Source organism: Sylvia atricapilla, chromosome 1, assembly GCF_009819655.1.
Source record: "Sylvia atricapilla isolate bSylAtr1 chromosome 1, bSylAtr1.pri, whole genome shotgun sequence".
Taxonomy (NCBI): domain Eukaryota; kingdom Metazoa; phylum Chordata; class Aves; order Passeriformes; family Sylviidae; genus Sylvia; species Sylvia atricapilla.
Window position 1 is genome coordinate 64,813,904 of NC_089140.1, and position 13,138 is coordinate 64,827,041.

At 40.4% G+C, this 13,138-nt stretch overlaps 1 protein-coding gene across 5 annotated transcripts in view; it reads right to left on the minus strand.

Moving 5' to 3' along the window:
- The window catches only part of HIVEP1 (HIVEP zinc finger 1), a 120,888-nt gene that overhangs the window by 48,504 nt on the left and 59,246 nt on the right, over positions 1 to 13,138 (minus strand). For 4 of the 5 annotated variants that reach the window (XM_066324618.1, XM_066324612.1, XM_066324627.1 and 1 more), the window contains one exon: positions 2,665 to 2,718. The exons of the other annotated variant lie outside the window; for it this stretch is intronic. In XM_066324618.1, coding sequence (XP_066180715.1) covers positions 2,665 to 2,718 — 54 coding nt within the window. The remainder of the gene's footprint in view (positions 1 to 2,664; positions 2,719 to 13,138) is intronic. 5 annotated transcript variants of the gene reach the window in all.

Consider the following 13,138-nt stretch of genomic DNA (forward strand, 5'->3'; position numbering starts at 1 on the left):
AAACATGTATTTTCTTTTTTTCAGCAGCCTTCAGAGTCTAAAGCTTCAAATAAATAATTTTGTTTACTTCATATTACCAAGAATGTGATCTATTCAGGCATTTAAGAAACCAAAAAAAACCCCACAGTGGTAGAGGGCAATTTTAATTTGAAAAGAGTAACTTATTTCTATATCAGTTTTCAATGTAAAAATTTATTTTTCTATTTCCAGATGTAAGAATTTAGGCTAGAGGCCAAAAATTAAATCAAATCTCTCTTTGATTCTGAGATGCCTGAAAGCTGAGTGCTACCACCACATAAACCTTTGTAACCCCATCCCTTTCAGAGTACATTGCTAAGTTTACCCTAGAGAATTTATCTTCCTCTATGCAAAGAGGTTACTGGGCCACACGTGAGAACAAATGCCTGAAAGCAGAGGTTAGCTTCTCTTTGGTTTGAACACGTCCATCACAAAAAATAATCCAGAGCAATACTACTTTTGTGAGACCAACAGCAACAAGAACAGACAGCTATACTTTATGTGCCAAGTTTTCACATTTGGATGACAATACCACTTATCTATGATACACTTAATAGAAATATGTAAGAAAGATCTAATAGAAGGTCTAGTTCATTTAAAAGTCTCTCCGAACATTTGAAGGTCTGCTGTCTAGCCACTTATGCTTTATCTCTTCCACCTTTTACAAATACATAGAGCAACATCACAGTCCTGGTACTCATATGAGACAGTTTATATTAAACATCTTGAAATATGATACCAGCTACAAGTTTGGAGAGAAGAAAGCTGAGCAACATATGGACAAGATTTATAAAACCATGAAGGCAGTGGGTAAGGTGAGTGTAGAACTTCTATTAAACAATTCACAGTGCTTGAGCTAGGACATACCTGTTGAAAATGGAAGAAAATTTGGAAATTGAGAAGAAAAGATAAAATCATGTCTTTTTAATGTCATTGCAAGTGAACTACGGCAGTTTGCTGCCAGAAAATGTTGGGTGCAAACAGCATTTAATCAACTGGACTCATAGATAACAGCTCCATGAACGTCTAGATAATAAAGGGTTGAGGCAGACATCCCTACATTCAATGTGTGTGGACTTCAGAGGGGGAAGAGGCTAAAGACAGTGGCCAGGCTTATGTGGTGTCCTTAAACAGTACATCCTACTCTCTCCACTGGAGGCTAAATGCTGCACTGGAGAGACCGTGCTGAAATCCACTTGGGTATGTCTTCTGCTCTCTACCCTTCAAAAAGTTTTGAAGTTCATTGTTTTGAAAGATAATAAACCTTCCAGGACAGAGCATCAGCAATTTACAACACTGTTCACAGATGTGTTACAGGCCAGATGGGCAGCTCACTACCACTGGAGGGTGAATGCCTACCCAGAAAAAGCCAAAGCACTGACACCAAATACTAAAAAATATCTCATCTGCCAAATCCAGCAGCCCAAGAGAAGTGGGAGGCTGCTGCTGCTCCATTCCCCCAGCTCCAACCAGCAGTAAGGCTGAAAATGTTTTCACAAGAAGGACATATATACACAGATCAAGCACACACACCCCATACATACGTACATACATATGGCTGGACACACAGATCCTGGAAAGACACTCTGAGCACTCCTACCTCATCCTGCTCCTTGATCTGGCTAAGCAGGGCAAAGGTTCACTAATGGAAATATATCTATGAATCCAAGGTGGATCTCACCAGCAACTTAGCTCAGAAACTCAGTCTGCCCAGTAGCCACCCCTCGATCCCAGACTCCTCAGCTGCTGCACCTGGACATATCAGCCCCACTCCAGTTGCTGGTACAGAGCATTACACAATCCCCAAAAGCTTTTCCCCTGTGTCCTCCAATGTGTCCCACATCTCCAGCTAGCAACATTGTTAGTCCAAGAAGTGAGCTGCAGAGCTGCTCCCCAGCTGCGCATGGTGACAGTTTCCCTCCTGGACATGGGCTGGGGCTCTGCAGGCACAGGCCTGAGAGGAGGTTGGGCAAAATCACTCTTTCTCTGAGCTCTTGAGTTTCTTCCTGCCCCTGTGCTCCTCCAAGCTGAGATGGACCTCTCATGTCTCTCTCATTATGGGCCCAGTAGTAACCTGCCAAAGTTCTGTTTGGGCTCCCCACTCTGTGTCTGGGCATCCCCATGGTATGCAGATGAGATTTATCACACAACCAAACACGTATCACTGCAGTCAGCTATTCTTGAAATGCAACGACTTTGCACCAGCTTTCTAAGCTCTAACACACAGATTAAATCTGCCACAGGTCATCTGTTTCTTAAAATAAGCTGTGATGATCAGTCCCCTTCCTCAGCATATGTTGGAAATCATCACATATTGCTCACCATATACTGAGTATGATTATAAATTATTAGGTAAATCACATAATGAACCAAGGGTTAGCACAGGCTGTGGTCAGCAAGGGTACAGCTTCAGCAATCTCATCAAGGTCAAGGCAGCTACTGGAATGGTTAAAACAAAGCCTTTGTGTCTCAGCTGAAATGGGACATTACAAACACAGCCTCTGATCTGCAGACAGACATGCCCAGGGCCTCATCCAGTGCCCAGCCCAGCCAAGTCTTTTCACTGACACAGGAAGGCTTTGGACCAGCCTCTAGGATCAGAATACTTTATTTATTTTCTGTTTTATTTGGGGGGGTTGTTATTACCTCTCTGTTGGTCTTCTGTTCCATTAAGTTGTTTTTGTGCTTCTTCAATTTTGTCTGCAAGAAAGAGAGGTCATTATTAAAATACATACATAAAAAGGCAAGATTGTATAAAGTTATTTACTGAGATCAGTCTTGAAATATCTGTTTATTTTTAGCAGTGATATCATTCACGTGTAACTATGTGGCACATTATGAGTAATACAGCCACATAAAATTTTATCATGTTTTACCAGGGAGGCTATTGACACGTTAAATTACATGGAACCATAGAAAGAAAAGCACTGGCATCAGATCTGCAGTCAACAGCTAATCCCACTGTAGCTTCCTACCATCTATAATAATGTGTGCAGTCAGGGGACTCTTTGGAATAGGTATTATAGTGTATTACAGAATATTTCAATACATTTTTGAAAAATGCTGCTAGAGGAAGTCAATGTTGCATTAAATATAGTGAGAAGAGCAGCAAAGGGGATTTGCTAAGTGAAGCAACGGAGCCAAGAATCTCACATGGGAACAGCAGGGGTCGAGTTGTAGCCCCACCATACTCCTCTCTGTGAAAGGACAAGAAATTCCCACACACAGAGAGCAGGAGCAAAAGGAGGCCTTGAGTCTTTTACTCCCAGTCTGTCTTTGCGATTTACCTGCTGCCCTTCAGACACACTGGTGTTAGAAGGAGAGCTGTGCTTTGCCTGCTGTTGCACAGACGGTCCCATGGAAAGGGGGGTCCTTGTTCTGCATGTGTGGATGTTTGCATGTGCAGAACAAGAAGCAAGAAAAGGTGCAACTGAATGAATAAAAATTCGAGACCAATTTTCTTTTGCCAGCAAACAATCCTCTGAGTGTGTTCAGGATAAAAGGTTGTGTTGGTAAGAAGCAGCAGCACTGTGAAAGGCTGAGCTCTCTCTCTTGATGTTCTGAGCATCAAACTATGTCCTGACAGACTTAAGATCTGAGCCTGGAACATGGCTTTCAGATGTAAATGATGATTTTCTAAAATACCTGTGAAAACCTTTTTTCCTTGTACTATTTTTTCTTCTTTTCCCCTCCTGGGGTCAGTTTTTATCAAACTAAACTGAAAGAACATTCATCCTAAATCTCTCAGACCCTATTGGCACAACTCAAGAAATGGCAGACTTCATGGTTACCATACACAGGAGGAGGATGACAGCTCTGCAAAGTCCTCACCTTTTTCTTTACAATCATAGAGACTTCACTCAGTCTGAATTTTACTCAGCCTTGCTATACAACACAAAGTTTAAAAAAAATAGCTCTTTCTTCAACACAATTCTTAATAAGTGGTTTTAAATGACTTCTCTATTATTTATCAGCTGAATCACTCAAGCATGTTGGAACCATTTGTTCACAGTTGAAGTCTGATATTGTTTATCGATTATTTCCTCAGTAGAACTAAATAATTATAACTGAATCAAACCCTTCTTGCAGCTTTTAAGACTGAGTTTTATCAAGCTCACTCTGGTTCTGCATTTTTGCTTTTCAGAACAAGTACCAGACCTCCTCACTCCATTGTACATTGTCCCAGAGAACGAAGCAGAACATCTCACAAGGGTGCTAACTGAGCAGACTCCCAGAGCCTCTCACAAGAAAGACTATCACTGCAATTTTAAAAGCCAAACCTTTTCCTGCTTCCCCTGGGCTTAGTGAGACATACATACATATTTAAAGGGAAGTTTCATCACATTTTCTTTTTGTACTGACTTACTGGCTGCTGAAGACAAACACAACTCAAAAAGAGCACAATCCTTCACCATCTCTCTACCAAGCCAGTTATGCAGGCTTAGTTTAAACACAATAGACTCAATATTTAATGCTTTCCTGGATTAAATACTACATCTGAAATGCTAAATGTGTTAATAAATTTTTCTAATAGAATAGGATGTAAATAACCATTTCCAACAAAAATAAGAGGAAATGTAAACAAAGCATCTTTTATATACATGTGCCACTAGTACTATCAGAGGAAAATGTATCTAGCAATCTTACACAGGTCTTCCACAGACAGTTGCTTTACAGAAAGGCGACAGAATAAGCAATTTACAAAGTTGCAGCACAGCCAATAAAATATATGAATGCACAGGAAAAAGTAAATATCAACAAATTACCTATGTAAATTGAGCTGTAGGTTTTACCAAAAGACGACAAATCAAACCTACAGTTTGGCTCTCAAACTCACTTCCCCTATGTTTAGAGATAAATTTAATCCACAATATACAGTGTTTCTACTCTCAGAGTAAATGTTTTGTCAACAAAACTTACACCTAAGTACACAGACAACTGTAGTTTTATTATTAAAACAATTATCTGCATATTTTGCATAAATATAAGAAATATATGCATTTAAATTCAAACATCCTACTTTTTAGAGAAAAATTACTCAAGTATTTTGGAATCATGCTATGTGAGATTGCCAGATAGATTAAAGGCTTTGATCTCCTTAACTGAATATTCTGTCTCTCTTATTGGGGGAAAAAAATCAGTTCCTATCAGTAATACCCAACCATTTCTTTGTCATCTTTGTTCTTTGTAATCCCAAACAAAGAACCACAGATAACAGAAATAACAGCTAGATAAACAGGTGCTTGGTACACAGCCAGAAAGTCTTCTACACTTCCTGCCTCTCCTGAAATGTTTTCCCCAAGGATTTATATTTGCTGTGTATATTTCTTCACACCTATGGCAGTATCTCAGTGCAGAACAGTTTTGAACATTGTGAACACTGAAAAATCTTGGTGTTGGTGCTGGAAAAGCAAAAGCAGTGATCTGGACCGTAAATGAGGCATGGGTATTAACACCAGTTCGGGACTAAATGTTTTGTTAGGGCCCACATCTTCCTAATGGCCAGCATCACACTCTACCTCTTTGGCTATTGCACCAGGGCACGTCCAAACCATTGTACAAAATCTGTGGCAGCTGCTTCCCACCCTGCTGCATTTTACAGCTACAGATCCTGCACAGGCAACTGCCTGACAAACCGCTGTGTTTCAGGCTGGAGGGAAGAACTGGGTTATCCCCAAGGGCCATGGAGCAGGTGGCAAGAGCAGGCTTAGAGCCAAGTACCCCAGCAACACCAAAAGGCAGCCTCCCCAGGTCTTCTGCCAACTCGCACGTATGCCAGCAATAACTTGCTAACTACATCAAATTTATATTATCCAGTCATCTCCTTCTCCTGTGTGCCATTAAATTAGCTGTATGTCAAACATCTTAAGGAAAATTATTTCAGACAACATACCATACTCTGTCATAATTATATTATAGATACTCTAACAGTACATGCCTTTGAAAATGCTTTATAAGCAAAAATACACCACATAAAAAATAATTTATAAAGCCCAGGTGGAACCGGAAACCAAGAAATCCTCTATTAATTGCAAATAATATTATCCAATACAAAAATTGTTTAGTTTAATGTAATTTCAGAATTAAACCTGTGATACTGTCTAACCTGAACATTTTACAAAGGAAACATTTCCGGATCAGTGGAATATTATCTACTTCTATTAGAATAAGAGAAAGCCATTTAACTAAAGCAAATTTCTCATACATGGTAGGTATGGCACCCTCTTCATTTGCCCCAAAGTGCCAGAATAGTACATATCCTGACTATTTTACTCTGCCAGAATACTACACATCTCGACTATTTTACTCTAAGGCCTATCCTAATGGCCCCAACCCTCAGCAGACAGCCTCCTGGAGTAGCACACATCTAGAAGCAAATGACAGTGACAGACACACTCTCACTGAAGATGGGACAATTCTCACAAAGCACTTACTAGAGGGGAAAATGTGGAGGTGCAATGAAAGAGGAAATCATCATACGCATCGCTGTAGAGAATGGAGATTCCATGTGACAGCAGTACAACGAGCCACAGAAGCAGCTCTTGGTTATCCCAGGCAGGTGCATACCCCAAAAATGCAAATCACAAGTAGCATCATGTAATAGTTTTATTTATATTTTATATATAAATTATATTTACACAGGCATGCCCGTGTATGTGTAAAAGAAATTGAAACAACATGCACACAATGGCTTTTCTGACTCCAGTATGAAACCTTTTCACGTTATTCTCCGATACAGCTCTCCCAGCAGGTATCTGCTGTGTGGAAATATCATTGAATTCCTTGAGCTTTTAAATATATAATGGAACTGTGCTTTTTAGGAATGCAAGGAAGGAGACTGGCATGCTGTAAAAAATATCCTTCTTGTTTTACACACCTCCTGCTGTGACAGATCATTACAAGGATACCAACAGTCTGAATTAGATATGGTGGTGCTGTGGTGGGGTTTTAAATGAAAAAATAAAACAGATTTTTCAACAGCTTTACAGTCTCTATTTTTGGTCTTCACTGAAAGATATAACCTCACAGATTTGAATTAATTCACAAATAAAATGTAATTTACAGGGTTTTTTTCCAAAGAGATGATCCCATTAATGTATAAAACCTTGAATATGTCTGGTATTCTACGTATAAGATATGCATTACAAATTTCCAGAAAGATTTTAAAGGCCTCACTTATAGAGTAAGTTAAGGAAAATAAAGGTTTAGGAATTTTGGCCAGGAAAGTATAAATACTGGAAACTTTGAAGTTGGCAAAATACAAAACCGGTAACTTCTGACAGCAATTTAAGCTGGAGCACAATATATTTTCTAGTTGGGTGTTTGTGGGTTTTGTTTTGGTTTTTTTTTCCATCTCGCTGTCTCAAGTGTCCCCAGAGAAGCAGAGTGAGATGACTTTGTCCTGTTGAGCAAGTCACCCAGCCTCGTGCAATGACAACACACAGAGGAACGAAGCCACTGAGGAAGACCTACTTTTAAGCCTCCAGGAAAGCTTACAGGGGAGTGGTCAGTGTGAAAAGTTCACCAAGCTTTTGTAAAACACCCAAACATGAGTATTTTTCATGGCATATATTTGCATGTGTCTGTATCACTGTAAATAGGGGATTTTTAAGGGCTTCTTGTTAAAGATGTACAATTGCTGCTCTAAAACAATAAAAATGTTTTTTAATCACAAATACTCTGTTTACAGGTAAGTGGAAAATTAGCAGATTCAGACCATGGATGCTGAGAACAGACTATGACATCAAAACTTTTAAAACTACAAGCTTATATCTTGCCTGAAAGGCTAGAGTTATATCTTCAAATATTTAACCAAAACAACAGGGAGGAAAATATCAGCATATTTATTCCCTTCAGCTAAAGACAAGAACAATTCTCAGGCCTTAGGCCTGAGTCATCCTAAAAATACCTCCTACAAAACAGCCTCAGATGGCAGCAGATTTTCTTCTTGCTTTCCCATAAATTGCACTCTCTCTTACCTTACTGCATCAGAAGACATTTGAAAAGTAATTTAGAAAACCACTTTGCATTGGTTTTAAGGTGGACACAAAGAAAGATGTCACTTCAATTATTTTTTCTTGCATTGATCATCTAGATCAGGGACAGGAAAGAAAATCAAAGTGACAAAATATTCTTCAGCTGAAGTACATTAATGCAATCAGTCTGTATGCACTGGCAGTAGTATGAAAACAGTTGTCAGTGGGTTTTTATTTGGAGGGGAGAGGGGTGTGCACAGCTTAAAAAAACACTGATGAAAGTACAAAATGGTGCATTTTCCACCACTACTTAAATTCAGAGAGCAAGTGAAAAGAGGCCAAGTCTCTGCATGGAAATCTCCATCTTCAGACTATTGAAACCCGCTAATGTGCAAATAATAAAGTGCTTCACATTTCATTGGATGAGAAGTGTGCCTGAGAGCATTTATTGTTAAATAAATTAAACAATCAAACAAAAAATACTCTGAGCACTGGAGGGGTGGTGCAGAGTGGCACATCTTATGAATCATAAAATGGTTTGGGTTGAAAAGAGCCCTTAGAGATCATTTAATTCCAGCTACCCAGCCATGGGCAAGGACACTTTCCACTAGACCACTCAAAGCCCCGTCCAGCCCAGCTTTGAACATCTCCAGGGCTCAGACTTGACTCTTAGAGGACCTGAGCCCAGCCCCACATCCCATCGGAGCCATTTCACACTTCCCCCAGAGGGAAGACCCATGCTCCAAGCAGCAGTGCCCATGCAGTCCAGGCAGGGCAGCTACATGAAGCCAACAAACGACGCAAAGATGATGCAAGCTTGGAGCATTTCCCAGATGGCTGGTTCCCTTGGCAAGGGAGGCAGTGTTTAATCCCAAGGCACCCTGCCTGCAGCTGTGGGTACCCACCTGGGACTGGGGAGCATGCAGAAGCGCCCACGCTCCACTGCAAGGGGGCTGTGATGCTTGGCTTTCCCTTTTGCTAGGAGGAGAAAAGGCTCTTTACAACCTGCTAAAACAAGAACGCTGTAGTCCTAATGTGTTTTGGTTAACTAAGATGAATCCCAAGACTTCCTTTAACCAGCTAATTAAGGAAAAAAAGAAAGGAAAAAAATCCTAACCCAAAACCCCAGAGTCTTGTCTGTACAAGGAGCCCATTAGGTTAATTGGGAGGCGGTGCAGCCGGTGGGATGCTGCCTCTTGTCATTCCTCGGGGAGCGCAGAGGCTCGGCAGGCCCCTGCATGTCCCCACACCGCAGAAGAGCCTCCAAACCTGAAATCCAACCAGCCAAGCCGGGAGTCTGCACCCTGGGCACAGCAGCCAGGGTCTGTCCCTGGTCTGTCCCTCTGTGCTGAAGGAGGGGACCCTGCACCCAGGGGTGCAAGGGCTGGCAGACACAGGCAGCTGAGGATGCCTTTGATGGCCCCAAGTTTCCACCACCACCACCCTCCTGCCACAAAGCAAACAGCTTCAAAGTTGGCAGACAGCAGCAAGAATATTTCACAAAACCCACTGGACGAGACACTCTTCTCACTCAGATTTAAATCTACTTTTAATTAGAAACCACTCTTCTGTCCCCGTACATTTCCTTTTTCCAGTTTAATGAGGAACACTCAAGATTAAAAGGAAGAGATCAGATGAGGAAAGACAGTCTCTCCATCTTTGTAATTTCATACTGTGGGAACTTGACACTTTTTGGCATATGGTTTGTTTTGTGGTTTCTCCTTTCCAGTTGGGGCTTAGAGAATCACAGCACCATGGCTTAAAGAACTGCCAAATGCTGAGCCTGATAACTGATAGCATGGATGTCCCCAGCCTATCAAAAACGCAAGGTAAAACAAATTAAATCTCAAGTTTGTCCAGGACTACACCAGGTCTGAAGACTGTACAACTGTAAGAGAGGGGGTAAAAAAGACCTCTTAAAAATTATGTAAATTCAATAATGACTAATGACCTGCTTGATCAGTTTTTCAGAAAAATTTGATGCATTTTTATTTTAATGTCAACTTGGAATGCTCATCCTACTCCCTGCCATATATAATTATTTGTATTTAAAAATGAAGAACTCATGACAGATACTTTATACAACCCTCTTGAAAACAGAAAACTAAAATTTTCCTTTTATTATTCTCCATTTTAAGAAAAAAAGAGGCTTGTATATTTGAAAATACGATCTATTACCTCCAGTTTAAATTTGTACCAGCAATGATCTGCTGTACTGTATATACTATAAAACAGTCAATGCAAAGGCCTGTATATAAATTAAATGTATAATGGCTTTATCCTTGCCATCACATAAATTACTCACACATGGTAAGGGCTCCCGATATGGCTGGTAAGGTGTATGTGCATAAATTATATAAGCATTTCACATATGAACCTAAACTCTGTCCCTGTGTCATTTTTTTGTGACTGGGGAGCTTTCAATCTTGTGTTTGTTTATTTACAGGATTTGAATTTCTATTAAGAGGCTTGTAAACTCATTAAAAACTGAGCACAGGAGGGGGTGGGGAGGAAGAGAATTTTTGGATGACTGTCGCCTTACAGAAGGATATAGCAAACAGCGAGGCACCTGTGGGGAGAGGCACAGTAGCTGCCAAGCATAAAATTTCAGAAGTGTAGGTGAAGTATCTTCAGCAATACCTCCTGCCTGGCACCTTCTCATCCTGCGTAAGCCAACACGCAAGAGTGGCACTTGCCAGGGCTAGTTCCTTTTTCACCTGCCCCATAAAGCCAGGTGATCCTGCATCCTGTGTGTGCTTCTGAGAGCACCCAGCTGAGTCGCCAGAGATAATTCCTTTACACACTGTCTCCCTCCGGTACCGAATTACAAACACAGGTACTGATTGCACTCCATTTGCATAGCTCCTAATTAGCCATCTAGCACAATAATTACCCCATCGCTATGCTGATCCTACGGCATTGTTCTGCCCCACTGCCAAATTTCAGCTGCCTAGCTAGGACATGGTGATTATTATCACTAAAATCTGCATAATAATTACTTAACAGCCTCTAGGGTATTCACTATTCCTAGGCTTGCTTTTGGCTTTCTGGGTGTTTTTTCTGTACCTAACCCAATATCAGTGTTAGAATTTAAAATATTAAAGCAATGAGTTGCTCTAGTTCACCACCTTCTCCAAGCTGCAGCTAGGAGCACTTTCATACCTTCTGCACTGAGACAGGTTCCCTCCCTTGGCAGGCTTATTGCCCTGTGACCTGTTGTCCCCAAATTGGAAAAAGATGTGGTTTTCAATGATATATATTTTTTTATGTCTAACACAGAAATTAAATAAATGCCGGTGAAATAACTGAAACCACTAAAAAAAAAAAAAAAAAAGGCAACAAACTAAACTGACAACTTTTCCAATCACTGGAAACACATAATAATATGTGTAGCCCAAAAAATTTCACTGAATTCCATATTTTCTCAAATACAGATCTTAAACCAAAGCAACAAACAGTGGAGCCAGCCACTCCCCAGCCAAATGGGAAAAAGTTTCCACGCGTCTTTCTGGTAGTCCAAAAGCACTTGTTCTCAGATGCATGGCTGGTGAGGGAGGGCTTGCCCAACACAAAAAGGCACAGAACTGGTTCAACAGGTAGAACAACACCAAGAGTTGGTGTTTCATCACCTGAGACAACAGTGTAGAGGCTTTCTACAAGTTCTCTGAGGGGTCAAACTTCTCTGTAATTTCTTCTTTTATTCCTGGACTTCCTCAAACACTATTGAGTTTACAAGGCAGACATTAGGTAAATAGATGCATTCAGCAAGAGGAACCTACAGCATCAACAGCCCTGTTTAAGCAGAGATTAATTTTCTTAGGCTTAGCATATACCCTAAAAATTATCTCTTTACTGAGATTCTAAAGTGTCTATAGAAATGGTTTAAAGTATGAGATTTTTTAGTAGGACTTTGGATATTGAAGTTCTTATAGTAAGTTCTTAAAGTAAGTTCTGATATTAAGATGGACAATAAATAGTACTGCCAGCTAAGGAAAAATGAAGTTTTTTGATGAATAACAAAGAACTAAAGCAAATCAAAAGCCCACAAGTCAAGCCAAAAGTCCAGCCCAATATCTTGCCTCCAACAGCAGCTGATACTCTAAGTTCAGGGAAAAGCAGAAGAGCAAGTTGCAGATTCTGAAACCAAGCAGCTCTGAAGTGAGCCCCAGGAGCTGTTCTTGAACTTCATGGGTCCCATATATTATGCCTACATTAGTTTCTCCAAGTATCATTTGAATCCATGTAAGCTTTTCATCTCTTTCTTCAAGCTTCAAATGGCCTCATCTATTTAAGTCATTCCTTACACAAAAGCTGTTCAATAGACTTATGACCTCTGCAGCTTTTGCACTGCTATTTTATCCTCTTCGAAGACGAAAGTGAAGGGAAAGACAATTAAAAGGAAGAGACATCAGAATCGATCCCACTGTTACAGATGAAGGCACACCACAGATGCTACTGTGACAGATGTTTTTCTGTACTACTGCCATAAATATTCCTAATGCTTTATTTGCTTTTTGACAGCTAATGAGTATACAGTTGACTTTGCCACACAAATACATGACCTCCAGATCTCATGCCCAAGTGCTAACAAGCAACTCAATTTAAATGAAAAGTTTGAATAATTTTTCTGCGGACATCACTTCACATTTATCTGCACTGAATTTCATTTGTCATTTTTGCAATTTGGTTGCACAGCAACCTAATGTCATTTTTAAATCCTTGGCAATTTCATTTGCATCTTCATCTTCACCTCCCTTGATAACTTCCATCAAATCAGCAACACTGTCACTTCACTATTCCTGCTCTTTTCCTGGATCACTCAAGCGAACGGGAATCAACAGCGGCACATTTCTATTAACGGCAAAACAGCAGGCAATGTTTGTCTGCTAAGGAGCAGGTATTGACTGCAAAATGTGTAAATAGCAGCCTCTCAGTAAATTTACACACAATAAATTTTTCTGCTGGGTTATGTTGGGAGGGTTCACTTGATACTGTGTTGTCTTTAAGACCTTGCCCTTATTTCAACCTGTCTTTAAAATCCAGCCTTCCCAAACGCTGTCACCCCTTCACCATGTACAACCCAAAGTACAAAGTGCCTCTGGGTCACCACCTCCAGCCACCCTGCCCACTCCTTCCTCACCAGC